We start from the raw sequence: 27,213 nt of genomic DNA, 5'->3' as shown, positions 1-27,213 counted from the left end.
TCAAGTAGAAAATCTACATCACTTAGCAGCGGCTATTTCTGTAGTTGAGCACACTAACAGCACTTTAGTGTGTAAGGAGCTGACGAAGTAAGCCGTGCTTCAAGCATGCCAAGAGGCAGAAACACTGGAATGTAACAAAGACAATCTCACAATTTCATAGACATTCAGCCAACATTCAAAACTATTAAGACTACACCACAAGAATTAAGTTGCTTATATATATATATCCCATGATGTACTGTTTTATCAGAACAATAAATGGCAAATCAGAGCTCACCCAAAAGATAACTTAAATGGCTTCTGCAAATTCCTATGCTATACTAAGTATCTGAAATACCAATTAGGAAAACCCCTCAAAGGGGTGGGGAGGGGGAATACAGAAACCCAACCTAACCTCAGGTTGCCAGTCACGTTTACTAATTTTTCTTTTAAATTAAATTTCCTTTTAATTTAAAAACAAGTGAAGTGACTATCAAATGAGCATATTCTATGTGACATAACTTCCTAATTGGAAACCAATTTTTAATCAAACAGGTGACAATGTTGTTTTTTCAGTCAATACAGAATCAGAGGTCCAAATGATTTTACTGAAGGTTGTTTCTATGTTTCTTTTAAAGTATTTAGAAAATTTTGCCATTTCTTTCAATTTAATATATTACTAACTATTCTAGAATAGTAAAATATCTCCCCTATTAAATTCTGGAAGTATTAAAAAAAAACCCTACAGAATATCACTAGAATTTAGGGATAAAGTAACTAGCCTAATCAGGTTTTAAAGACTAACTTTGGAAGCAAATTCTCAGCTCCCAGTAAAGTGATGGTACTAGAAAGAGAAAAAAATGCTACGTCCCCTTTGGATCCAACGTATAATTTTTTAAAAACTGGGTAAGAAAATATCATTTAATTTCAGGCTCTACAGACTGAAATTTGCAAAGCCAAGGTACAGGAAAGAAAGTGAAAGAACATGTTAAAAAAACACATACACACACACAACAAAAACCTTTCTGCATGCTGCCATGCATTTGAAAATTTTTAAAATGGTATTTATAAATTCACACACATACAGCTCAAACTTCAGTGCAATGGCTGTATCATTCAACACCTTTAGGAGAATAGAACCATGCAAAGAGGAGCAACTGCTTATAAAAATGGTTATTCAGTATTTATTCTGCAATGCAAAGGTGACAAACTAAAATATAAAAAGGTTGTTATGGCTTAACATTTTTGTTGCAGATTAAATATGCAGCATTGAAAAATGGAAAGGTGTGGCTTCATCTCTGACCAGCAGAGTTAAAAAGAAAAATCTCTCCATTTTCCTTCATCATCATGGGATACACTGTTCAGGCAATCCAAATTAATAAAGACTTGCACTTTCATATGGAGACAAGATCAAGTGTACCAGTTAGGATTTCACATTCACAGTATATAAGAAAATACACATGGAAGGAAAAGTAAAGGGTTAACTTAACAAGGATTTATTCACAGGAATACATGTAAGTAGAGAAAAATAACAGAAAAGCTAAACAAATGAAATGAAGAGGATCCAAATCAACTTTCACTCTGTAGCTTTTTACTTGCACCCTGTGTGCATATATCTAGGGCACAGAGGGCCACCAACATGCGCCAAAACAGTGTAGGAACCCTGCATTACATCCATTAACTTAAACATATCTTTAAGATCATGCTTTGAACAAAAAAAAAAAAAACCAAAAAAAAAAAAAAAAAAAAAACCAAACCAAAACAAAACAAAAAGCTTAGAAGGCAATATGTTGAGTGGGAATAAACATTGAAATATAGCAATCATATCTTCAACTTCTACAATTGTCTTTATGTGCCAACTAACATTTATGCAGCCTCTTACAGATCTTTTACCATGTAATTTGAGTTTTAGCGGTTTTGATAAAATCACTAGTAGTATATAACCATGCAGAAAGCACATCACACTGACAGCACAGAGGCAAAGATTTTGCACAGGTATATCAGCTTTCCACATTGTGCAGGTTACACACAGTACAATATCAATCTTACTCCTAACAGATCCTAATAAGATATCTCAAGGCCTAGCTGTAAACTACAGTACTTTATATATCTATATTCTTAACAAAAATAAAACCCACAAATCTTAAAAAGGAATTTTAAATGCAGGGCTATAATGAATTGGTAAACTGCAACACAAACTGGCGCAACAGAGGTAAATGAATACCAACCTCACTCTACGTGATGCAAGCATGCTACTTACTTTCCCACTAATTTACTTTCAATCACTATGAGCCAGAATGCATGCCTGAACCTTAAACTGCACTTTAAAAATAATATCTTGGCCTAGAAATTAAATCTAATTAAGTACAACCATCAAATTATATCCACTACATTAATGTCTTAATGCAAAACCAGGAGTTCGATCTTTAGTTTGATATGTCCAACCCCAGTTATTCCTCCCTCCCTGCCCACCCCACAAAGGTAAAAGGAGTGACTCATTTGGCATTTCACAGGGTATTTCTTTGTTTTAAATTAGATTTTTTTTTATTTCCAACTTTTTTGGGGGGTACCTTAAATTGCTTCCAAGAACCTGCTTCTACTATGGGTTGGCAAGCTGATTTTAATTCTATTAGCTTCATTTGTGTAGTTCTTTATCAGCATGCAAAAACAAGTCCCCATAGTGTGGGAAAATTTATTTAAAAAAACTTTTAAATTAAAAATAAAAAAAAAGCTTCTTTACTGTTTGTAACCCCCTTTCTTAGGTTTCCTTTATTGTGCGCTATAGAAATTTCCCTCTCTCTTTATCTCTATGCATCATTTATATGGTTCTTGTTTTGGTACAGTTCCCCATAATATTCCAGAATGTACTGTTTTGTGAGTAGACTGAATAGTTTTTGCTTCTTCACATCCAGTGCGGAGTTGTAACTGAAGACAGATTTCCACCCACAAAGGCTCCAGATGTTAAAACGTTTCCCAACAGCGACTTAATACAGTGACGGCAACACCTCCCTCCCGCCCCTCCCAGTAGGGTTGGGATTGTACTGTATTCCCTACTGGTTTACCCTTCCCCCCTGTAAAGGGTAACATTTTCCCTGGGTGCAGAGGCTCCCTCATAGTCTCCGAGACTGAAGGACCTGTAAGAAAAGAAAACAATTTTATACTTTAACAATTGTTTCTCTTTTAAAGTCAGTGGATCACAAAATCAATCAAGTCACAATGCTGTATCTCTGCCTAAAGAAAACGAGATATTGGACAAATTGCCATCTAGTCAGTGATAACTACGTTGCTTCTTTCTCTTATTGCTGCCAACTGTCACCTGCATCAGATACAAAAAAGTGACACCAAGCTGGGGACATGCACAGAGAAGCGTGTAGCACTTTATACAGATGAAATATAGATAAAATGCACCCTGCAGGGCGCTATTAGTTTAATTCTTTGCCTCCTTTTGCATTATAGGCAATGATGGGAACCAGTTATTTTTCACACAACAGGCTGGCCTACTTTCTTCAAGCTTAATAGCACTTTTTTAGTACAATCACTTTCCTTAGTGAGAATTACAACTCATCCTTTTTTGCCAGTATTCCTAATATAAAGCAAACAAAAATCCAATCCATCTAAAAAAATTATCAAAGAGCATTACTTATTTTTGATTGTCTGTTTTTGCTTAGAAGGTACTAAAGGTGTCCACTACATTTAGCAAATTATCAAAAAAGTAAAATTTTACACTTGACTTTTTGATGTTCCTAATTAATAATTCTTCTGACCCAATTTTACTCAGTCATTTCCTATACTCTAAAGGATGCTTGATTTTCCTGAGGACTTTTTCATTGGTAGGAGTTAAAAAAACAAAACAAACAAAAAAAAACCCCTCACCCAAGGATATGCTTATTGATTTTAGAGAGGGAGAGAGAAATATCAATTCGCTGTCTCCCAAACACACCCTGGACCAAGGATCAATCCTGCAACCATTTGGTGTACAGGATGATGCTCCAACCAACAAAGCCACCTACCTGGCTAGGGCTCATTGGTAGCAGTTTTAATGACGAAAAGAACAGAAAGAAATAAATGTAGATTACTGGGAGACTGTAACTAGTACCTGACAGTGGAACTTTCACAACAAAACTAGTAACCACTCATGCCAAACTCTGGACATTTATATGAAAGTTCATTTGAGTTCACAGAGGGCAATTAGCCCATCTGTGGAGAAGTACAAGCAACCCTTTTTCTCTGCCTCTGAAAAAAGGTAAGAATACAAAAAAGGCAGGAAAACATACCACCCACTTTTATTTCTAATTAGATAACTGAGAATTACTATACACCTTGTCTTAGAACACAATTAATTCATAACTGGTGATATGATAGAGACCAGAGAAGGTAAATCTGAAACTGCTTGAGACTCAGTTCACAGTTGAATCTTTTGGCCCCTAATGCCACCTACTGCATTCTCCTAAGAGAATTAAGCACTTTTCCAAAATGCTAAGGCCATAAAACAGCTAGTAGGACTCAAGACCAGTGGCACAACCCACACTGAAGGGTCTGAGACATTCCAGAGGCTGCAAGTCTATTTCTACTGTCTTCTTAGGTTAATTGGACAACTTGGATGTTGAAATCTTTTCAGGTTTAAAATCTAGCTCACAGCAGACTATAAGCAAGCAAAAACTCCAACATAAAAGGTAATTCAATTTGCTATACAATTGCTGGACATACACTGAGCATATTCTCTTGCCCTCCAGTAAAATGTCTCAGTTTATGCCTAAAACCTAAAGAAGTGCAACCCCTGGTTGACTGTACTGACTTATGCCCTTAACATCTACTGAACCAACTTAAGTGTGTCAGGCAATATACCCAGTTTTTGCACGACATATAGTACAGCATTTAATCCTCAAAAGAACTCAATGAAGGAAATGAGGCTAAGAGACCAGACTGCTTAGTTCAACTTAACAAGTACAGAAAGTCTCAAGGAACAAAAGTCCAAGTGGACTTACCCCTCTGTTACCCCAGATCAAAACAATTTTCCATTGCCCATTTTAAAACACAATGCTGGGCCCATGGTAGGTCCTCAATAAAAATGTATGTTGAAGACTGAATACTACATATTCTTAGCTACTGAGGTAAAACCCACTTCCAATTCTATTTGAGTTTTCCCTAAAGCTTATTACACAGAAAGTCCTTGATATATCAGAGACTAAATTCATGCTTTAAAACTAGACTATTTATACTGTGGTGATCTCATAGGGCAAAAAAAGAAGAGTTGAAGCAATGTTAAGTAACCTAATTAGCATACCAGCTTGGATTTCTTTCTATTGAGGATTCATAGTGGAACCTTGCTTTGTATCTTGCTTGATGGTCCTCTAAAAAATTCTACTTAAGTCATTTAAAATTTAAAGTCTAATATAGCACAAGATTGATTTATTCAACCTCTGTAGAAAACAAATAGCTCGACTTACAGCAAGATGGAGGCATAGGTGGACGCACCGTACCTCCATGCACAACCAAGATTGGAACAACAATTTAGAGGTAGAGTAACACCCAGAACTGGCAGAGAATTTATCTGAACGGAAGTCAGACAGCCAAGAAATTGAAGTAGACCCGTTCACCCAGACCGGTAGGAGGGGCGGAGAGGAGCAGCCAGGCGGGGGCCGTGGCACGTGGAGAATAGGGAGAACTGGGCGCATAAGGCAACCAGGAGCGCATAAGGCATCTGGGATGTGCGAGATCACAGCGGTGGGCCCTGAGTACCCAAGCGGCAGCTGGTAGACCCAGTGGGGTGGCAATTGTGGACCAGGGCAGAGCACACAAGCCAGGATCCCAGGGAAGGGACTGAGGTCCCACAGAGAATGGAGCTACTGCCATTGTTCCCTCCCACCCCCGCCTCCACATACAACGTAACAATCTAGCGACTGGGGTGCCCAGCCCTGGTAAACACCTAAGGCTCCACCCCTCACCAAAAGAAAAAGAAAGAGAGAGAGAGAGAGAGACAGAGAGAGAGAGAGAGAGAGAGAGAGAGAGAGAGAGAGAGAGAGATGTCTCAAACAGAAGAACAGATCAATGCCCCAGGACTCATCATTTTAAGCAACCGAGAGATAGCCAATCTATCAGATGCACAGTTCGAAACACTGGTGATCAGGAAGCTCACAGAACTGGTTGATTTGGGGTGCAAATTAGATGAAAAAAATGCAGGTTACCATAAAAGAGATGAAGAAAAATGCACGGAGAACCAATAGTGATGGGAAGGAAACTGGGACTCAAAACAATAGAGTGAACCAGAAGGAAGAAAAAAAACAACCAAACAGGAAAGAATAGAGAAATAAGAATTCAAAAAAACGAGGAGACGCCTAGGAACCTCCAGGACATCTTTAAACGTTCCAACATCCGAATTATAGGGGTACCAGAAGGGGAAGAGGAAGAGCAACAGATTGAAAATGTATCTGAACAAATACTAAAGGAGAACTTCCCCATTCTGGCAAAGGAAATAGACTTCCAGGAAATCCAGGAAGCTCAGAGAGCCCCAAAGAAGTTGGACTCAAGAAGAAACACACCAAGGCACATCATAATTACATTAGCCAAGGTAAAAATGAAGGAGAGAATCCTAGAAGCAGCAAGAGATAAGGGGACAGTAACCTACAAAGGAGTTCCCATCAGACTGTCAGCTGATTTCTCAAAAGAGACCTTACAGGCAAGAAGGGGCTGCAAAGAAGCATTCCAAGTCATGAAAGGCAAGGACCTACATCCAAGATTGCTCTATCCAGTAAAGCTTTCATTTAGAATGGAAGGGCAGATAAAGTGCTTCTCAGGTAAGGTCAAGTTAAAGGAGCTCACCATCACCAAGCCCTTATTTTATGAAATGTTAAAGGGACTTATCTAAGAAAAGATAAAAAAAAATATGTATAGTAAAAGGACAGCAAACTTACAATTATTAACAACCACACCTAAAGCAAAACCAAAAGAAACTAAGCAAACAACTAGAACAGGAACAGAACCACAGAAATGGAGATCACATGGAGGGTTAGCAACAGGGGAGCGGGAGGAGAGAGGGGGAAAAGGTACAGAGAATAGTAGCATAGAATGTAGGTTGAAAACAGATAGGGGGAGGGTAAGAATAGTATGGGAAATGTAGAAGCTAAAGAACTTATAAGTATGACACATGGACATGACTAAAGGGGAGATGTGGGTGGGAGAGGGTGTACAGTGTGGAGGGGAGTGAAGGTGGAAATGAGACAGCTGTAATAGCATAATCAATAAAATACATAAAAAGAAGAAGAAGAAAAAAAGAAAACAAATAGCTCTATTCTGTTCAGTAGTTTTAGATTGCAGTCCTAATTTTATTTATCCTGAAAAATTCCAAACTTCTCACAACTTACCCCTAATTATGGAACTGCAGCTTAAGTGTATGAGGTTAAACACCATAAAAAGCTGCAAGACGCTCTTTTAAGGGAGGCGGAAACTGGTCAGAGAAACGCCTCCAATTTTCATCCCCAACTTGATTTTTAAATCCATGAAGGATCTGCAAAGAATAAAAAAAAAAATTTAATTTATCAGATGAGATTGGGTGCATTCAGGGTGGTATGGCTGTAGATTAATTTATCAAAAACAAAAGATAAAAACTCAGATCTTCATAGCTTCAGAAATCAAACACTGTTGACTTTATCATTATAAAATTTTAACCATTTTAAAGTAGCAATTCTCAAACTTTACTGGATTATACACCATTCCATGTTTTCCTAAAGACATCTCACTGAATATGCTCAACTTTGTTCTGAGGGCTTTATAACTGAGCAAGTGTCCTAGTAACAGATGTTTGTTGACTAAGCAATCTCTGACATTATACTTAGGAAAAACAAACAAGAAAGTATATAATTCACCCAAGGAATAAAATTTCTGTGCCATACTAAGTTTTCCAAGTTGGAAATATACAAAGCTTTGGCTTCCTGGCTGCGAATATAGGTCACTAATTTTATTATTAAGTGATTAAAATGTGTAACAGTATTGTACTTCTTGCTTTGTTACAGCTGAGTGCTAGCTACAGTTAATCAAAAGGAGGGTACTACTAAAATAAAGAACTACAACATAGGTTTAATCTCTGTGGAAACCACTTAGATTTTTGTTGTTCAACAGTTTATATTATACTCTACATCCCAGCCAGCCAACTTTGAAAATACATATACTAATTTGCACAGGTGGGATAATGGCCTGTTTTAGAAAATATTTTCAAAGTGTACTCTCTACTGATAGTCATTGTATCTTAAGGAAAGATCAAGCCAACTTTTTTACTGAGAACAAACATTATAGGCTATAAGTCTACCAATACTGATTTGAAAAGCCTAGTTTCATATGAAATATAAAAATAACTCAAACTTTCCAAGTAGGACAGTAACAATCCCAAGATATGTATCATAAAGCCTTTTTAGTTACCTTACAGAACATGTCTCTCAGATCATCTTTTGGGTTAATCCATGATGCAACAGCATCACAAAAAAATATAAAATCCTGTAACAGGCAATAAATATATTTTAGATTGATTTGTATATGTCAAGCAAGTGAAAAAAAATGTAAGCTTCAGAATATATATGATAGAATCCTAGCTAAAACAAACAAAAGTCAACTGTGATCATAAAAGTCGTAAGCAATTGCTTAATGATTGTTTTTGTTACCTCTATCATGAATAAACCTTTGCTAATTCAGCTTATACTTAATGCCCTTTTGTATTCTATTTTATATCATAAAACAAAACCTGTCTAGTATAACATCAGCAATGGACTGAAGGTATCAATTAAAAAAGCCTTCACTTATCAGATTAAAGAATTATATAAATCCAATAATCTACTCAGTTCTGAGTAGCCTAAAAATAATCTAAAGTTGGTTAAAAGCATACACCAAATAAACTTGATTTGAAGTACAGGAATTACTAGATATAAATTTCCAGACCCATCTTCAGGTAGAAACTTAAATGACATGACCAAAGTTAGAAAAACTAATTACGTACCTACAAGTAACAACTAACCCAACTCAACCCAACCCAACTGAAACAAAAAGAATAAAAAACCTAATGCTAAATGTTTAGAAGATAATCAGGTTATTCTGACTATTAAGAACAAGGTGATGAAAGGTATATGCTTTAAATATTTCACTGAAGTATTTTTAAGTATAGACTATCATACTGAAAAAATTCAAGATACAGCTGATGTCCTGACATGTCAACTACTTTAAATTTTATTATTAAATTCGGAAAACCTCATTAATTTCAGAATTTATTAATATTAAAGTATGTGTATAAAACACCTACTGAAGCAAATAAAATCCCATGTACCTCTTATGGTTTATTCAAATTATGTCTTCCAAATGGCAAAGTATGATATTAAAAAACATACATAGACACTTCTAGAATTTGTAATTAAAAATTTAAAAAGAAAACCCTTTAGACATTTTCTTTTAACCATATCTAAATACACATGTAAAAAGTAGAAATTTTGCCCTGGCTGGTGTAGCTCAGTAGATTGAGTGCGGGCTGTGAACCAGGCATTGCAGGTTCGATTCCCAGTCAGGGCACATGCCTAGGTTGCAGACCACGGCCCCCAGCAACTGCACATTGGTGTGTGTGTCTCTCTCTCCCTCTCTCCCCCCTTCCCTTCCCTCTCTAAAAATAAATAAATAAAATCTTTAAAAGAAAAAAGTAGAAATTTCTACCAATTCTGAAGTTGGTAGTGATCCCATGACCATATACAAGTGTTACCCCACACACTGACTCAAAAAAAAAAAAAGTAACTAAAACCCCTGTGGGAAAATGCTCCTTTTTAACATGGTACACATGATATGATACCTCTAAAATACATTTCCGGTGACACAAAGTTCTGAAATACTGGACAAAAAAAAAATTTAATACTAGGAGGTTGTTTTGCAGCTAGGGACCATCTCTAAAGATAGTATTGGCTTATTTTAATAGTAAATTATTAATGTTTTTACAAATGTGAAATTAGTCAAAAAAAGTTTTCCAGTTCTAATTTCTAAGTTTTCAATGCCTAACACCTATATTAATCTAAAATTTAGAAGTTGGTAATGCTAAATCTGAATTAAACAACACAGTAATTAGTACCAGGCAGGAAACAGCAAAAGGTCTCAATTAAAAAATGGTCAAAGCACCCATCTCTTTGAAGTGGAAGGTCATTTTCTTGAAAACCGTGCTTATACTTTCCCCCTTTACAAAGATCTATTGAGGAACCTGGGGCTTTTAACTGGGGGTTGTAGTCTGTGGATCATATACATGGTATCAGTCAACATGTTCCTACTTTGTGTGTTGCAAATTGGCAGTTGAATCCAGGGGTTTGATCAGACTCATGCTTGACACTATTGCTAAATATTTCTCAAATGCCAAAATTGTCTAAATATAATAAGAACTAAGACAGGAAACAAAGTAAGATAAATTACAAGCTCTCAAAAACAAAGCAGTTTCAATGGTTGATTTGGTATTCTATTTTATTCACTACTAAGTGATTTCTTAAGCTTGATACCAAGTAACGGAGAGTATCCTACCATTTGCTCACTCTCTAAAGTATAGAGGTCCTCAACCTAAACAAACTGATGTTCAGGGATGGGAAACATATACAAAGTGAATAAATGAGGTAGGTCTAAATGTGAATGAAAGAAGCTTTGGCTTAATTCAATACAAGAATGCAACTTTATCTCCCAATCTTCTACTTCTATGTTTCATTAAAAAAAAAAAAAAAAAAAAAATTTAGGAGATAAAAAACAGGCACTGTCATTTCAAGATATTAGGAAATACACAACATTTTAAATATATAATTTGTTTTAGTATCTTTGAAAAGTTGTAATATTTTAATAATAAATTAAGTGTTAAAACATTCCTTCCCTTCAAAACTTCGTTAGTCAGAACATTACAAATTAAGAACAAAATCTGGTGAAGGTCTTACTTGGATTACTCCGCTGGGATTCACACTGATCATGGTACAAATGCCACGGAATGCTGAATCCTTTTCCTCATTGTCCCTTATGTTTCTCAGAGAGGTGCACCTATTAAATTATAGAGTGCAGTTTAGCATTTAATTAAGAAGCAGGTTCAATTACAATACTAATGGACAGTATTTAATGGAATAAGCACCACAGTGTAATGTTTATGTTCAAAGAATTTTCATAAAGCTTAAGTTTCTCACACTTCCTGTATGTGGGCCCATCTAATTCCAAATAGTGAAAGCCTTGATATTCACATTTTCTTATTAATAGATTGCATCTATGAAATGGACAACTCTCCGATTTTAATCTCCCATTTAAACTATCAATGAGTTTTAGCTAAGAGTAAATTACCAATTAAAAAAAACCCTCCATTTTGACTTGTATTCCATTAAACACTACTATAAATGACTTGAATTGAAAGATTATCAACTGAGAGAAGCAGAATATACGATATACTGCCACAATATAAACTATTATTTCAGAACTTATGGTGTAGATGTTTGACTTTTATATTATCAAGCAAATAAGATTTTTTATACATTACAAATTTAAACATGTATTTCTTAATGCAATCCAAGTTTTCAAATTAATTCTAAGAAAGAAACAATGCAAAAACCTAAATTTATAGAATTTGCATGCATTTTTATTTTATTGGTGGATATTTAAATGCTTTATATATATAATCAAGCTTTGTAACACAGCAAGCATGTGACAATCTTATCCCATGCATCAATTAGTCGTTAGCCACAACATAAAATAAATATACATGACGATGCTACTGAAAACCTCACAAACCTGATAGGACAAGATTAGTCACATGGTTGGCAATGATTAAGGATTGTGATTTTGTAACCAACTGAAAATATATCTAAAAGTGAGATAGAAAGAGAAAGAAAGAGTGAAGAAAAATGAATTAAAAAAAAAGATTGAATAATACACACCAGGGTCTTATAAACTGCTGTAGCATGGGGGCCACCTCTTGAGGACAAACGTAACCAAGACGACCAATTGTTATTGCTAAGGTAACGCAATCACGGTTATACACCACCAAACGCCAACCAAGACATGAGCAAATGAGGGGGAAGGAGAAAAAATAAAGAAAAAACAACAAATAACTCAGAAACAGAAACCAACAGAATTTGTGTATGATAATAAACATAAGATTTCACCAGTGCTGTTTATTACCACCCCCTAAAATACGGGGCAGCAACATATATGGCATACTCTTGAAAAAGGAAAAACAAAAGGAATTAAAAAAACTTTAAACATTGAGAGAACACCAAAAACCATGATGAATTGCTTTTCTCGCTCAATGAAGTGTCAATATAGCATATTTTCTAGTAATAAGATGAGCGATTAAATGGATGATTTAGACATTCTTCAAAGATAGTTCAAATTTCAGAATTTAATAATGAAATCTATGCCCCCCTCAAGATATACTAGTAAATGTGAATGACTACATTTCTGAATTGTCTATTCAAACACACTTTTCAGTTAAAACAGTTAAAATTTCTTTCTCACTTCTCCACATCTGTTTTTATAAGTGATTTCTATTCTTTGAAAATTATCTAGAAATTTAATCCAAATTTTGGTGAAGTCTTTTTGTTTGTTAACATTTAAAAAAAAAAAAACCAAAAAAAAAAAGAGAGAGAGAAAAAAACCAGTGGACTATTTGTTGCCTGTTATCAAAATCAACTGTCAAATTTTAGGTGTTATGGTACACACTGAATGGATTCAAAAATTGCTAATTTCATACCACATTTGACATAAAGGAAATTCAGACAGTCCACTGTGATGACATGTGATACGGGACCAAAGGAACAAATATTCTGTCCTTACTATAAAAGACACAGCACAAAATAGATAAACACTGTACTGATTACATGCTAATATTCTATGTAAAATGGGAATTAATCATATATTCACCATTAAACATATATTCACCATCAAAATTCAGGAAGTCCTTAAACTTAAAAGGGCTAAAGTGCAACTCAGAACTGCATTCTGCAATTCAAAGGTACATACATATAAATACATTTATACACAACGGGAAAAAAAAATACAAACAGAAAACAAACCATGAAGTGCTTTAATGGTGTTCTCTCAAAAACTTACAGGTTAACCTTTCATAAAAAAAGGGTAGGGGGGTAAAGAAAAATGTTTAAGGATTACTCAAAGCAAACTACACAGATAATACTAAATCCAGCAGATTCATATGAAGCAAGAGAAAGAAAACCTATGTTCAAAAGACACAAACTACGCAACATTCTCATTAAACAGGCAAGTATGAACAATCCAATGAAACATGCAATAAAGCAGATGATGGTCCATTGAAAAAGTTCAGTGTAGGATACAGTAATCAGGAAAAAAGCAAGTAACTGCATACACCAAGGAACTGGCTTTATGAAATATTAAGATAATAGTAATTAAGTTGCTAAAATCTGTAGATATTAGCCACTGACAATGATTTTACTTAATAATTACCTCCTCCCCTTTTGGGTAAGGAATAAAGAAAACATTTTCTGCAGCCACTTGTATTAAGAGTAATCCAGTGAATGCCAAATGTGTTTCTTAATCATATCAATTCAATTAATCAATTTGAAGGATATTATCAACTACCTTCCAATTTACTTAGGGTAGAATCATACTTAGAATATAATCTTATAGATAAAGCCAATTTGTTAAAGGAACTATAACAAATTTACCAGCTGATATCCCACAAGAAACTTTAATATACATTACACTCAACATTTATTTGCAGTTATGCATTCACATTTAAAAATAAATAGGAAGTTTCTTTAGGTTCAACAGTAATTTTATAACGGCAAGTGTTCCAAATCTGAATGTCATGTATAGGTACTGCATTCTAAAGAGACAAAAACCTGACAAGATTCCATAACCACCCTACACATAGATTTTTGTATTTTTCAGCAAGAAAATCTAATTCACTTTATGATATAAACAGTACCCATACAGCCAAACAGCCATATAACTGTTTCATAATTAAAAGATTTCCTTCCATACCAATAAACATATCCATTTTAATCATATTAGGATATAATAAACTTCCCATAACTAAAAAATATAAATGAAAATGCCCTTGAAAAAAAGTTTTCTTATTTAGAAAAACCTTTTTTAATCTTTGTCCAGTATTTGTTAAGACCTTCAAAGACTATGAATATTTACTGGAATTATCTTAGTGCATAAAGAAAGAGATGTGTCTGATAGAAAACAAAATTTACCTCTTTTATCATTATTAGAGAAAGTCGAAGAAGGTGGAAAGAAATCACCCTGAAATGTGTTCTATAGTATGGAAGGTACTCTTTAATATAAACATGCTCTCAATAAATGCAAAAGAGAAACAAGCCTCCTGAATAAAAATCCCATAAGGTACTGCTTAAGTTCCCAATTTGAAGGAAAGTGTACAACAAAATGGAAAATACGTATGTATATGTGCCATTGTAAACCAATTAGTTACTACACTGCTAATCTACTTTTGGCCACATTTTTACAGATGGAAAAAATCATTACTTCCCAGCTCCCAGTTACTCTTGGAATTAATGTAAAAGTAAAATTCATATTGTTTCAAAATTATGTTAGCTGGGGTCCATTATAAGACATATTAAAACACAAGAATAGGGGAGGAAAAGTGTTACGGAATGCAACTAAAACAGTACATTTTATTAATGAGGATCCAAAATAGCTGTTAATAATAAACTAGGTTTCTAAAGCTAGCTTTGGTTTCTCTACGCATCTTAATTTAAAATTCAAAGGCAACTAATTTGCTCTTCACCAAAATAGTTCAGTCATATGGTACCTGTATTCTCTAACAACGTCTTTGGTGTGTTGGGTCTGTTAATGATTTCTACAAGCTGGTGCAACACCATAGGAATATAAGGCTGCATCTCTATACCTAGATCATCCCCAAAAGAGAAAAACAAAAGAAAAATTTCAATGTTAAAATAGCAATTTTTCTTGCTTTGTTAACTGTGACACAAGCTATTTATAAATATATATAACTCATTTCAATTTAAAAGCAAAACACACAAAAAATTAAATTATCTAAAAATTTACACTTTTAAAGAAGAAAAAAAATCTTACCCATTTGAATAGAGATTTCTCCAATTGCCCAAGTGGCATTATTGCAGACTGAAATGAACTCTGGATTTAGGTTGGTTCCCAATATTGGCATGAAATCAGCTAGAAAAAAAATGTTTTAAAAACTATGTAGTAAACTTATCAACAGCAGTGTATTGTGCTTTCAAGATAATCTACTAGGTGGAAATAGCAGTATTTTAAAAGTATTGGTAAATATTTATCTTAAGAAACTGAGAGAGGCAGTATCTGAACTTTCATGTGAAGTAGACCAGAAAACATTAAGTTTTGGTATATTTCAGATCTCATTAAAAGGAATCGGTCAGAGTATTCTCTCTTGTCACCAGACTGAGAAAACTCAAAAGGAAAGCATGATACATTAGAATTTTCTTCAAACCTAGTTTTTCACATGCACAATTTTTTAAAAAATCAGTAATTTTGGTTTTTAAAATAACCTTTACCCTAGTGCTCAGACTGTGGTCTCTAAACATCATTTTCCACTTAACAGGAATGGGGGCTCTCAGAGAAATGTTTCATTGTAGGTGAAAGGCAGCAAATGTACCAAACAAATGTAGGCTATTTCATCACCCCAGAGGAAACTCAGGAGCCAACTTAAGCTCCCAATGCCTACAGGTAGGAAAATGAGTATCACCAAGTTCACATTGACACTCAAAAAACAAACACAAAAACTAAACTCTGAAACATCAAACAGATACCTGTAGAGGATGCTAGGAATCAATTCATTATTTTGAAAACCGGTAAAGAAAAAAATATCAAACAATTCTGCCTCTCCTGCATGATGCATACTTCAGGAAAATAATTTGACATGGAAAATGTCTCTATATATGTATTTTCACTATTAAATGAAGAATTAGAATAGCATTTTAAAAAACCCTTAATTAATTAGTGGGTCTAAAACCAGGGTTTCTCAATTTTAGCAATACTGATAATTTGGGCCACCTCATTCTAGTGTTGTGTGTATGTTTGTGTGAGTGTGTGTGGGGGGCTGTTACATGCATTGTATGATGTTGAGCAACATCCTTTGCCTCTGTGCACTAACTATGAAGCAGTAACACACCCCCAGTGTTACACAAAATGCAAATGTTCTGTGGGAGGAGGCTGAGCAAAAAATGGCCCTGGTTGAGAATTGATAATCTAGAAAATAATCATTATGGTTGATAACATAAAAAAAAAAAAGAAACAACTAGACACTGTGTACCTTCTAAAGAGGGGACACATGACTGATCAAGTCTTGTAAAACAAAAAATCATCACACTTTCACTTAGGGTAGTCAGGCTGGAACTTGGTAACTTGTTTTAATACATCATAGTGTTATTACTCAAAGCTCAGAAATACAGTTAGTTATTCAAAAGTACAACTGGGAATTGGGTGAAGAGTAAGTTTGGGGGTATAATATATAACATTATGACTATAGTTAATAATTCTGTATTGTATGTTTTAAAGTTGCTAAGAGAGCAGATCTTGAAAGTTCTTATCATAAGGAGAAACAATTTTTGTAACTACGTGAGGTTATGGATGGTAAATAAACATGTTGTGTTAATCATGTCACAATATACACACAAGGTGTAAAACATAGTAAACCATTATGTTGTGTGCCTTAAACTTACAGAATGTTGTGTCATTTATATCTCAATAAAACTGGTCAAGAAAAACCCTAGAGCAACTGTATGAAATGAAAAAACTTTTTAGCGCTGCCTGGTGTGGCTCAATGGCATGGGCATCACCTTGCAAACCGATCAATGTTTCTCTTCCTCCCAGCCCCCAACAACGAATAAATAAAACCTTCAACTATCATCCAAAATGATGGGATACCAAAACGGGGAAAAACCCCTAAAATACCATTTAATTCACGGGTTTTGATACAAGTCAGGTTACATCATTCAAGGAATCCCTTCTTATTTTCACAGAAGGCCAAGACAAATGCTATGATATTAAAACAGAAACAAATCATTTACTTTTTAGGTAAACTGAAAAGTTTCCCATGATATCTGAAAACATATGTTGCTTTATCATGAGAAAACCTATTATTTCTGGATACCTCCACTGAAGGAAAAAAACAAAACAAAACTATTCAAAAAGCATCCAGGAACTACGCACACAGTACACTGGGGCTTCAAAGGCGGGCATGTCCTTTACTCTAAATTAATGTTTCTCCAACCCTTCTCCAGTCACATGACTGCCTAACAAGCTGCTGCCTAAAAGAGTGAGTTCAAGACAACAAAGAAGTCCCATCCTGCCTGCTTCAACTAGAGCATCTTTAACAAATGTATGTTTACAAATGTTGGGATTCCCTGAAATTACAATTTAATAATAAAAAATACAGCTGATATTAAAAATCGTATCATAGCAGTAGAAAATATTCATACCTATACAAGGCTTAACATGCTGAAAGCAAGCTTTTGTCAGATCACCTAACAGGGCGAAGGAACTCTGTCGAACTTCTGGCATTTTATCCTGCAAGAAATAAGAAGAAATTAACCCCAATGTGACCCAGAGAACCAGGTTTCAGATCGTTATAATTGAACCAGTCTCACCTGCATGCACTGATACATTAGTGTTAGAATGTTACTCCGGGCCACTAGCTGTTCAATGTTGCCTCCAAGTCCTTCAGCCAGGCCACTGAGTAAATCAAGAGCCACTATCATAAAATCTTTATCTGGAGCTTCATATTGATCTGGTTGAGCATTGTTCAGCTGAAATTAGACACAATTTTCTTTTAAAAACTTCCTTTAAATCAATTATTGAAATTGTTTGTATACATTATACCTGTCCTTAGAAAAACATTTACGATGCCAAGAAGGGAGAGATACAAAAATTTTTAAATACCATGGCTTGTGCAAGAGTCTTCTGTACTAGGTTTACACATCGCTGATATACAGGTTCACAGTATGGAAGGAAGCCAGACTGCAGGGCTGTGGCAACTGAAGACAGGCACTAGAAAAAAATAAAGTGCACGTGTGAAATTTCTGGGTGTAGTTAACATTGTAAGAAATGCTTCTATGTGTACTAATTAAGACCCTGGTTATTTCTGGGCTTGCTCTAGGAGGCTACAGCAGCAGTTTCTTTTCAAATCTCCCCTTTGTGTGCCATCTACTGCTGTCAAGCTTGCTGGCTGGTCAGGGGAGGTTTCCTCAGAAAAAAAGTAAAAATGTTTCTATAATGAATGTGATCTTTCGAGAACAGATTAAGTGTATGCATTCCTCCCCCCACCCCTCAAATATAAGAGGTATATTTATTTATCCTCCCATCCTTGTCAATGCTGTAGGTCAGGGGCGTCAAACTCATTTTCACCAGGAGCCACATCAGCCTTGCAGTTGCCTTCAAAGGGCTGAATGTAATTTTAGGACTGTATAAATGTAACTACTCCTTAACTAGGGGCAAGGAGCTCAGTGCTGACGCTGGGTAGAAACAAGGTGCCAGGCCAGATAAAACAAGGTGGAGGGCCAGATTTGGCCCGCTGGCCTTGTGTTTGCCACCTGTCATGTAGGTGAACTTTACTGGGCACATCCTGAGCCCCTGCCTGAAAAAAAAATTTAGCCATAATAACTCTTCTTATGTTGTTAGGCCCAGAATTAGTTATTTTCTTGGTCACAGAAGTTTTTACTTCTCTGGCTAGGGACAATCCATGGCAGAAGTGGTGACCCCTGAAATAATAGGCAGAACAAGAATGACAATGACTGAACTGGTTCTACCAGTAAAAAGTCAAGTCATTTAGGCTTAAGTTACCACGTCTGGTAGTGTGTTTAGTTACTGAACTATCACATAAAATTTCTTTTTGGTTAAAAAACTATTTAGTACACATAGACTAAAATTCCAAACTAGACATAAAGGGTATAAAGTGAAGTCTCTCCTTACTAATATCGATTCCCAATGCTGATTCACCTACATGTGAGTGTATGTATTTAATGTAATATTATATAAATATACAATATTAGAATATTAAACTATAGTTGACCTTTGAACTATGTGGGGGTTTGGAGAACCAAACCCCTGGCACAACGGAATATGTGCATATAACTTTGACTCCCCGCAAACTTAAGTTGTCTCTTGGTCTGCAGAAGATTGGTTCCAGATCACACTCTAGAATATCAAAATCCCAGGATGCTCAAGTTCCTTATATACAATGGGGCAGAACAATGTATCTAGTCACCCCTCTACATCCAGACTTCCAAACGTAAATCAGAAACAGTACGGGCATTTATGGGAAAATATCTGCATGTAAGTGGACCCTCATGGTTCGAACCCGCATCACTCAAGGTTTAGCCATGGTGTAGCTATATATTTATATCAAGAAATATAATTAAGTAGAGATAGAGGTACATGATGTAAAAAGACCTCCACAATTTATTATCAGTTAAGAAGAGCAGGTTGGAAAACATAATATAGCATACCTCAAGTAAGGGGAAGAGATCTTTATCTTCATCCTTTAACATGTTCCATTTCTGGATCAGCGGAGGCATTAGCATCTGAATATATTCCTATTTACAATGATAAGAAACACATAAAGCTCCACCATTATGTGCAAACAAGTTCACTTTGAGTCTATGAAAATTAAATCCATTTACAGTAACTGTGTAAAATGATTACAGAATGTATTTTGAGACCCTCTTTGCACCTTTAAAATTTTTATTTATTTTGCCTATCTTTTTAACGTACACAATTTTGTTCTATTTTTAAGTCATCTTATATCCTTTTTGAAACAAAATTTATACAAATATATAAAAATTACTTGATCACAATCAGGGATGACTCATATAATTTTACTTTTTAGTGTCTGAATTTTTTAGTCCTGGGGCTCCTACAGCACATAAAATAGTTCTACTTGTATAGTATGTCTAAAAGACAGGTTTACCTTACAGCAGAGGCATTTGTAGAAAAAGATTCATAATCATTTAAGTCTCCTTATTTAAACTAAATAAATCATAAAATTGAGGAAATAAATGTAATAATGTGAACAAGGGGCACTGATGCTAAAAGGTCTAATCTAAGACATTCAGAAAAACACCCCCAAACCCAACCCAACCAAACCAACTGACATCACAAAGCAAACCCATTAACCAAGTTTTGCAAACCATTGCATCAAGTTTTAAGTATAACTAATGAACAAACAATTTCTTAGGACTTTCCATATAGCATTCAAAAATAAAATCTATTCTCTAGCAGGGAATTTTGAACCATATTAAAATTTTAATATTACAAATCCAATCCCATCCTCTTCTACTCTGAACACTACCAGAGACAGAGCTCAGCTCCCTAGTCATACTTTTGCTCTACCGCTATTTACATTTGTAAGCCATTACCCCAATTTCTAGTAGTTTTATCTAGTGTATTCCCCATAGTTGTAAGTTTCAGTGAGAAAACAAAGATGCCTAGATGTGGTACTCTAAAGCTACAGTGTTTAAAAATTGCATTCACTCGCCCTGGCTGGCATAGCTCAGTGGATTGAGCGCGGGCTGGGAACCAAAGTGTCCCAGGTTCGATTCCCAGCCAGGGTATAAGCCTGCGTTGCAGGCCATGACCCCCAGCAACCACACATTGATGTTTCTCTCTCTTTCTCTCTCTCTCTAAAAAATAAATAAAATCTAAAAAAAAAAAAAAAAGCTACAGTGTTTATAAAGTGTTAGATAAAAAAAAACCCACCACTTTGAAATTAAGTAAAAGTTATAAAAACTTTACAGAGTATATAACCTCTATTCCTTTTTTCCTTTAATTACTTTACAAAGTGCTATGCAATTACCACACCAAGTACATATTTATTTTTTTAAATACTATTTAGGAAGTTAATACACGTTGCTGCCTTCTTAAAGTAGTAAACACTGTGTTGGTATCTCCCCAAAATTTTAATTTCCAAATACATGTTAACCTATTGATTGTAACCATGCTACATACTTTCTTTTTCCCCATAATACTTACTGGTTTGTTTAAATGATGTCCTACTGAATCTGCTAACGTTCCTATGGCATCATAAAGAATGAGCAAGTTCTTATGTTGGTATTTGCTAAATGCGAAGACCAAAGTATCAAGTATATAAGCAAGGTAAGGAACAAGTTCTGTACAAGCCTCCTCTTCTAGGGTAGCAAAGGCACTGTAATTAAAGAGAGCAAGAGAACAGTGTTGTAGAAAAGGAACAGTTGTAATAGAGATAGAAAACTAATTCTTTAAAGAATATCTATTTCCACTTTACATGCCCATCTCCTACTGCATCACACCAGATGTTTATTTTTATTACTTCTTTCCCATTCCTTATTACCTCTTTCAAAGAGACTGTCACCTATGGGCATCTATTTAACTACAATGCTAAAATCTAAAACTAAAATATATTGGTTCTTACATTTATTCATTCATTCGACAAATTTATTTGGTGTTTAGTATTTAGTCACTGAGCGATAGGACATAGCAATGAACAAATTAATGTTGCATTCTCTGAGAAATGAACTCTTATTTATATTTTTTCCTTCAGATGCATACCAAGGGTCACAAAATGACACATTTAACACTTAAGACTGTTCTCTCTAAATAAACTTTCTCTTATAAAATACAAACAAGCAATATGTATTGCATACTTGAAAGCTGCCATGAGAGCTTGAGCACTGTCACCATGAGAAAGTTACCTATATGAGGTGAGGAATGTGTTACCCGGATCTCGGTAATCGTTCTACAATGTATATGCGTATCAAATCATGTTGTACACCTTAAATATATGCAATATTTGTCAATTATTCCTCAATAAGGTTAAAAAAATGTTTCAGCCCACACTATGTTAAGAGTACAAAATACTAGCTATTACAAATTTGCCTTATGTATGGCTACACTGTATTAGAACAAATGTGCAAGAAAGGAAAAAAAAAAATCGAGTCCCAATGTAATGATTTCAATTTAGACACAAATTTGTCCTGGCTCTTTATTTCTAAAATTAAGGTTTGTATTATATTCTGTTCTACCAAGTCAGGAATTTCCTAGAGATAACAGGCTCAAGCCACTTGTTAATGAAAGTCCTGTTCATTAGTAGTGGGTACTAGTTATTTTGTTTACTATACTTGCCGTAAATTATATAGTTGTTTAGTACTCCCTGTTAGACTGTAAGTTTAAAGACGGCAAGAATGTAAGCCCAGCATTTAGAATATGCCTAACCATTAGTTGAGAGCTAAAAAAGTGCCAAATAAATAAACTACAGGAAACCAAACATAATCTGTATCTTGCTCCCATTGAAAAAAAAACTTTAGTGCTATTAATCATCAAAGCCTTCCCTGTTCATTTTTCATGTTATTAAGAATTAAAAACTCTTTCAGAAAATTTTGCTTCCTATCTGGAAAAGTCCAACTCTCCTTTTTTTCTTATTCCCCAAACTGGAATATTATTTTAACTGCAACTGCTGGTCTTATATAAAAACAAAACAGCCCCAAACCGACAGAACAGCTATGTAGGTGGCTACACTAAATGACAGACAACAGACTGCTGTGGGGCTTTCTGTGGAGTTATGGCAGTTAGACCTGCAGGCTAACAGGAATCTGCTCCAGCCTTGCTATTGGTTCAAGAGTAGGACCTTTGTCCTCACCTCTCCAGATGCTTGTGGGAATTAGTGTAAAAGATAACTCTACTGTTATCATAGCCACTGAGAAAACAAAACATTTAAGAAACAGCAAAGGTTGATGTCTATTAGTCACATTTGGATTTACAAAATTGTAAGGTGAAAGCTACAGATAATAAAAAGCCCATTAATGGTTTAATACCAATATTCCATCACAAGGTTGAAAATTAGTTTCTCATTGAAATACCCACTCCTCTCCCGCACAGGGAACATTTGTTATGAATCTGTCCCACCTGCAGGCAGCTTCTTGTACTCTCTTGTTGCTATCCAGGATACGCTTTAGCAATTCTGTCATTAATGGCTTCAGGTACGTGTCTGGGGGCTGGCTGACTACCCAGTGTGCATAACGGCTCAGAGTCCAGCATGTTATGGAACGCACAAGAGCCTTTTTATCAGAGAGGCACTGAATAAGGTGAGGGATGAGCTCAGGCAAGTATGGAATCATGCCTTGCATGCAACCTAGAAAAAAAAATAACAGACGTCTTTCAGAAACTGCTAAAATATAGTTAAAACAAAACCATTTCAGTTCAATATTAAACTGACACATGCGTTCATGAAAAATATTCAGATTATCTTCATTGTATTAAATATGCTGTAAAAAAAATCTGATCTAAAATATCAAAAACTGAAACAAGACCTAACTACCCCTAAGCATCTTCCAGCAGGGTTTGAAAAGTTCATTTTACTTCTGCTACATAAATTATGACTTTTAGAGATGCCTTTAATATGCTTCATTTCTTCTAGATAGATGTTTACAGTTAGGAAAAAATAACCTATAGAGAATGATGACACTCTTGACTTACCACATTTCTTACACTTACGTAAAGAGGAGTTATTTTTCTAGCAATGGGAATGCTTCTGACATCTGAGCCCTTGCCCTCTCATTCTGCTCCCTTTATCATAACAGAAGCATTTACAAAATATCTGGCTGGGGTTAGAAGGTGGCCTATGGCTGTTTAGTTAATAATTGTTAATCGGTTCAAAGTAAACACTTATTCTAAGATGGCTTTTGGATTCAAACATCCTTTTCAAGGTTAATGTGGATCACATAGTCTTCTTAAACCCACATCAGCAACATAAGAGCAAAGTGTGTAAATTCAGGAGTGAATACTCTTTCCATACAGAGTAACAACTCATTAAAGTAGCCTAGTCACATTAGTGCTAATTATTAAGGGCTTTACAGTTCAAATGTGACTTCAACTTACCTTCAGCAATTGCTCCTAAAACCAAGATGCCCGATTCTTTAACGACCCATTCATGATGAAAAAGTAATTCTTTCAAAAGGGGCAAAATATGTGGCAAAAGCTCATCACGATACACATTTGCAAGAACATCTAGGGCAGCGGCAGAACATTTTCCTAAGAAAATATATTTATCAAAAATATTACATTAACCTCTATTATCTTTTAGCTATGTAAAATGTATTTGTTGTATGTACATTTTGTTCATACTTCTATAGTTTCAAAGAATCCAATTAAATAAGCAGTCTTATCACATGAAAAAATTCTGTTCACAAAAGTACTTTTTTATGACCAAAAATTAGCAAACTAATTATAAATTCGAATCAAAATTCACCAAGTACACGACACGTAAAATATCCTGGAAAACTTTCTTTACAGAGTAAGGCACCATTAAGTATCAGACTATGTATCAATTCAAGTTTCATTTAACATAATTTAGAAAAGAACAAAAAATTTGAAAAGAACAATAATATAATTAATCATCTAAATTCTTCCTAATGTGAATTAGGCACAATGGTTAATCACACACTATCAGACAATAATAAAATCCTTTTTTAAAATACTCTGTTACATTGGCTAGAAGTGACACTTACCAATAAGGCTCTTAAATTATACGGTATAGCAGGTCCACAGAAATGAACGTTATACTGCCACAAAACAGAATGAAATCTCTATGTACTTATACAGAATGAGTTATATATAGAAAAGAACCATCAGAGTACATATAATCTGATTTCACTTTTGTAAAGTCAGCCTCATCTCCAAAAATGATGATACAGCTTTGGATGGGTGGCTCACTTGGTTAGAGCATCATCCCATACACCAGAAAGGTTGTGGGCTCAATCCCTGGTTGGGGCACGTGGAAGAGGCAACTGATCGATGTTTCTCTCTCTCTAAAATCAACAAATACAGGGTCTGGCAGAACTAAGGCTTCCTTGAGTGTGGTGATAGGGTAATTACATGGGTGTAATACTTTATAGTTTTAATCTGAACATTTCATCTAAAATGTCATATAGTGTGCTTGAGGTGTGATATTGCTGTTATGGAATTACATGCTTATGATTTTCTAACAAAAAAGGAGCATTATTTGTGCTGGACTCTGTATTTTCTCAGGTGAGAATAAAAACAAAAAAGATATATATATGTTTTTCTGTATGTACACAGAAAAACTTCTGGAAGGATATAAAGATGGGTGATACGTGAAGAGAAAGTGCCCCCCACCAATAATGCAACCAATGTACATTACTTTTGAAAAGTTATCTACATTATATTATAATGTTAATCCACCCTGTCCTCAACCTGAAGTAGGGATACAGTGGGAGGTAATTTGTGATAGTAGTGAGATTTGGGTTCCAATAACAGATGTGCCCTCCTAGCTGTGTTGACCTTGGGCAAGTTTCTCTTTCTGCAGTTTCCTTACCTATGTAAAGCTGCTGGGAAGATTAAATGAAAGATATGCATGCCAAGTCCTTGGCCTAGAGCTGGGCACATTAAGAATGCTAAGTAAGTGGTAGTTGTAGGAAACTAAATGGGCAGCAGAGGAATTAGCATCATTTAACCAAATGAATTACACAGTACAGGCCAATGATTCATGTCCTTAACCACTTTACAGTAACTAGAAAGCTTATGGTTTTGTTTCCCAGGGGACATCTGGCACTGTCTGGAGACTATTGGTTATCACAAGAGTGTACATGCGTGCGTGTGTTGCTGCTGGCACCTACTGGGTAGAGGCAAGGTTGCTCAACATCCTATAATGTGCAGAAAAGCCCCCACAACAACAAAAAAAATCATGTGGCCCAAAATGTCATTACTGCTGAGCCTGAGTAATCCTGAACTAGAGCAATAGAGCTTTAAAAAACAGTTAGCAAGCAAGCAAAACACAGGTGTCTAGGTTCCTCCCCAGAGTTATTTAATTACAGTGTGGCTCCAAATGCCGGCTCAGCAGATGATGTGGATTTGCAGCTAAGATGGAAAACTAACAGAGATTTTAAAAAAGTATTTTGTAAGTCTGAATATGACAAAGCAATTTGTATTATTTTAGAATTATCCATGATAATCTAAATCATGTCAATTCGCACATAAATTATTGCAAAACAAGTTTATGTAAGGAAAACAGAAAAAGTTTATGGCCAACCTGCTTATTTTATAGTATTAAACAAAAAATATATAGCTTTTGAGAAATGACAGCCTGAGCTATCTTTAAAAAATATAATGAATAGTAAATATAAAAAGAGGTGCATCAGAAAAATGCAAACCAAAATGGTATGTACTTCTGATATACTAGGATGGCTATAATAAAAAAGGTTAACAACTGTTGGCAAGCAAGAACCTTCAATCTAAGGCATTGCTGGTGGGAAAATAAGTGGTGCAGCCACTTTGGAAAACAGCCTGGTAGTTTCTCAAAAGGTTAAACAGAGTGTTAGCCTGACCCAGTAATCCCACTCCTGGGCATATACCTAAGAGACTGAAAATGTATGTCCACACATACATTTTATAGAAATGTTCACAGAATCATTACTCACAATAGCCAAAAGGGGGAAACAACAAAATAACAAACTGTCCATCAACTGATAAATAAATAAAGATGTGCTAAATCCATACAATGGATTATTTTTCTGCAATAAAAAGGAATAAAGTATTGATACATGCCACAACATGGATGTATATTGAAACAGGCTAAGTGAAAGAAGCCAGCCACAAAGGACTTTATACTGTATGATTCCATTTATAGGAAATGTCCAGAATAGGCAAAACCAAATACAGAACATAGACTAGTAATTGCTTAGGGCTGGGGGACTGGGAGAAAAAGGGAGTAACTGATAATGAGAATGGGGTTCTTTTCTAGGGTGATGAAATGTTCCAGAATTTACTGTGGAGATGGTTGCACATCTATGAATACATTAAAAGCCACTAAACTGTACTGTTTAATGGGTGAATTTTATAATATATATAAATTATTTCCCAATAAAGTGGTTCTCAAAGCAGGCAACTGTCATGTCCCTCTCCAACTTACTTAGATTCCAGTCAGAAATTGTATCATCATCATCAATTTCATCGTCGTCGTCATCTTCTTCTTCAATGCCATCTTCATCATGCTGCTGAGCCACTGTCCTTGATCGATGAAAACGTGGCCTTATATCCTGTTCACTATCAGGAATCGTTTCATCTTCTTCAACATCACCCTGTATTTTATTTTTAAAGGGAAAATTTTGGCAATACTCATTACAGGCTAGTATGTACATGAGTGAAAGAATCAGAATATCCAGATGGGGCCGGGCACAGTATATCTTTTCTTTGTGAAGGAGAGACTAGATTACATAAGAC

At 35.1% G+C, this 27,213-nt stretch overlaps 1 protein-coding gene across 4 annotated transcripts in view; it reads right to left on the bottom strand.

Moving 5' to 3' along the window:
- Positions 1-1,874: 1,874 nt before the first annotated feature.
- TNPO1 (transportin 1) overlaps positions 1,875-27,213 on the bottom strand; it is a 90,631-nt gene continuing 65,292 nt past the window's right edge. For all 4 annotated transcript variants that reach the window (XM_036020392.1, XM_036020393.1, XM_028508411.2 and 1 more), the window contains exons 11-25: positions 26,903-27,071; positions 23,854-24,006; positions 22,882-23,107; positions 20,974-21,145; positions 19,452-19,538; positions 17,887-17,994; positions 17,595-17,753; positions 17,427-17,514; positions 15,046-15,144; positions 14,762-14,857; positions 11,886-11,961; positions 10,905-11,004; positions 8,392-8,466; positions 7,341-7,483; positions 1,875-3,113 (exon numbers count right to left, since the gene is read on the bottom strand). In XM_036020392.1, coding sequence (XP_035876285.1) covers positions 7,376-7,483; positions 8,392-8,466; positions 10,905-11,004; positions 11,886-11,961; positions 14,762-14,857; positions 15,046-15,144; positions 17,427-17,514; positions 17,595-17,753; positions 17,887-17,994; positions 19,452-19,538; positions 20,974-21,145; positions 22,882-23,107; positions 23,854-24,006; positions 26,903-27,071 — 1,716 coding nt within the window. In that variant the 3' untranslated portion in view covers positions 1,875-3,113; positions 7,341-7,375. The remainder of the gene's footprint in view (positions 3,114-7,340; positions 7,484-8,391; positions 8,467-10,904; positions 11,005-11,885; positions 11,962-14,761; positions 14,858-15,045; positions 15,145-17,426; positions 17,515-17,594; positions 17,754-17,886; positions 17,995-19,451; positions 19,539-20,973; positions 21,146-22,881; positions 23,108-23,853; positions 24,007-26,902; positions 27,072-27,213) is intronic.

The sequence above is a fragment of the Phyllostomus discolor genome, chromosome 3, assembly GCF_004126475.2.
Source record: "Phyllostomus discolor isolate MPI-MPIP mPhyDis1 chromosome 3, mPhyDis1.pri.v3, whole genome shotgun sequence".
NCBI lineage: Eukaryota > Metazoa > Chordata > Mammalia > Chiroptera > Phyllostomidae > Phyllostomus > Phyllostomus discolor.
Note: the sequence above shows the minus strand (reverse complement) of the source record. Positions and strands in the feature narration are given on the sequence as shown.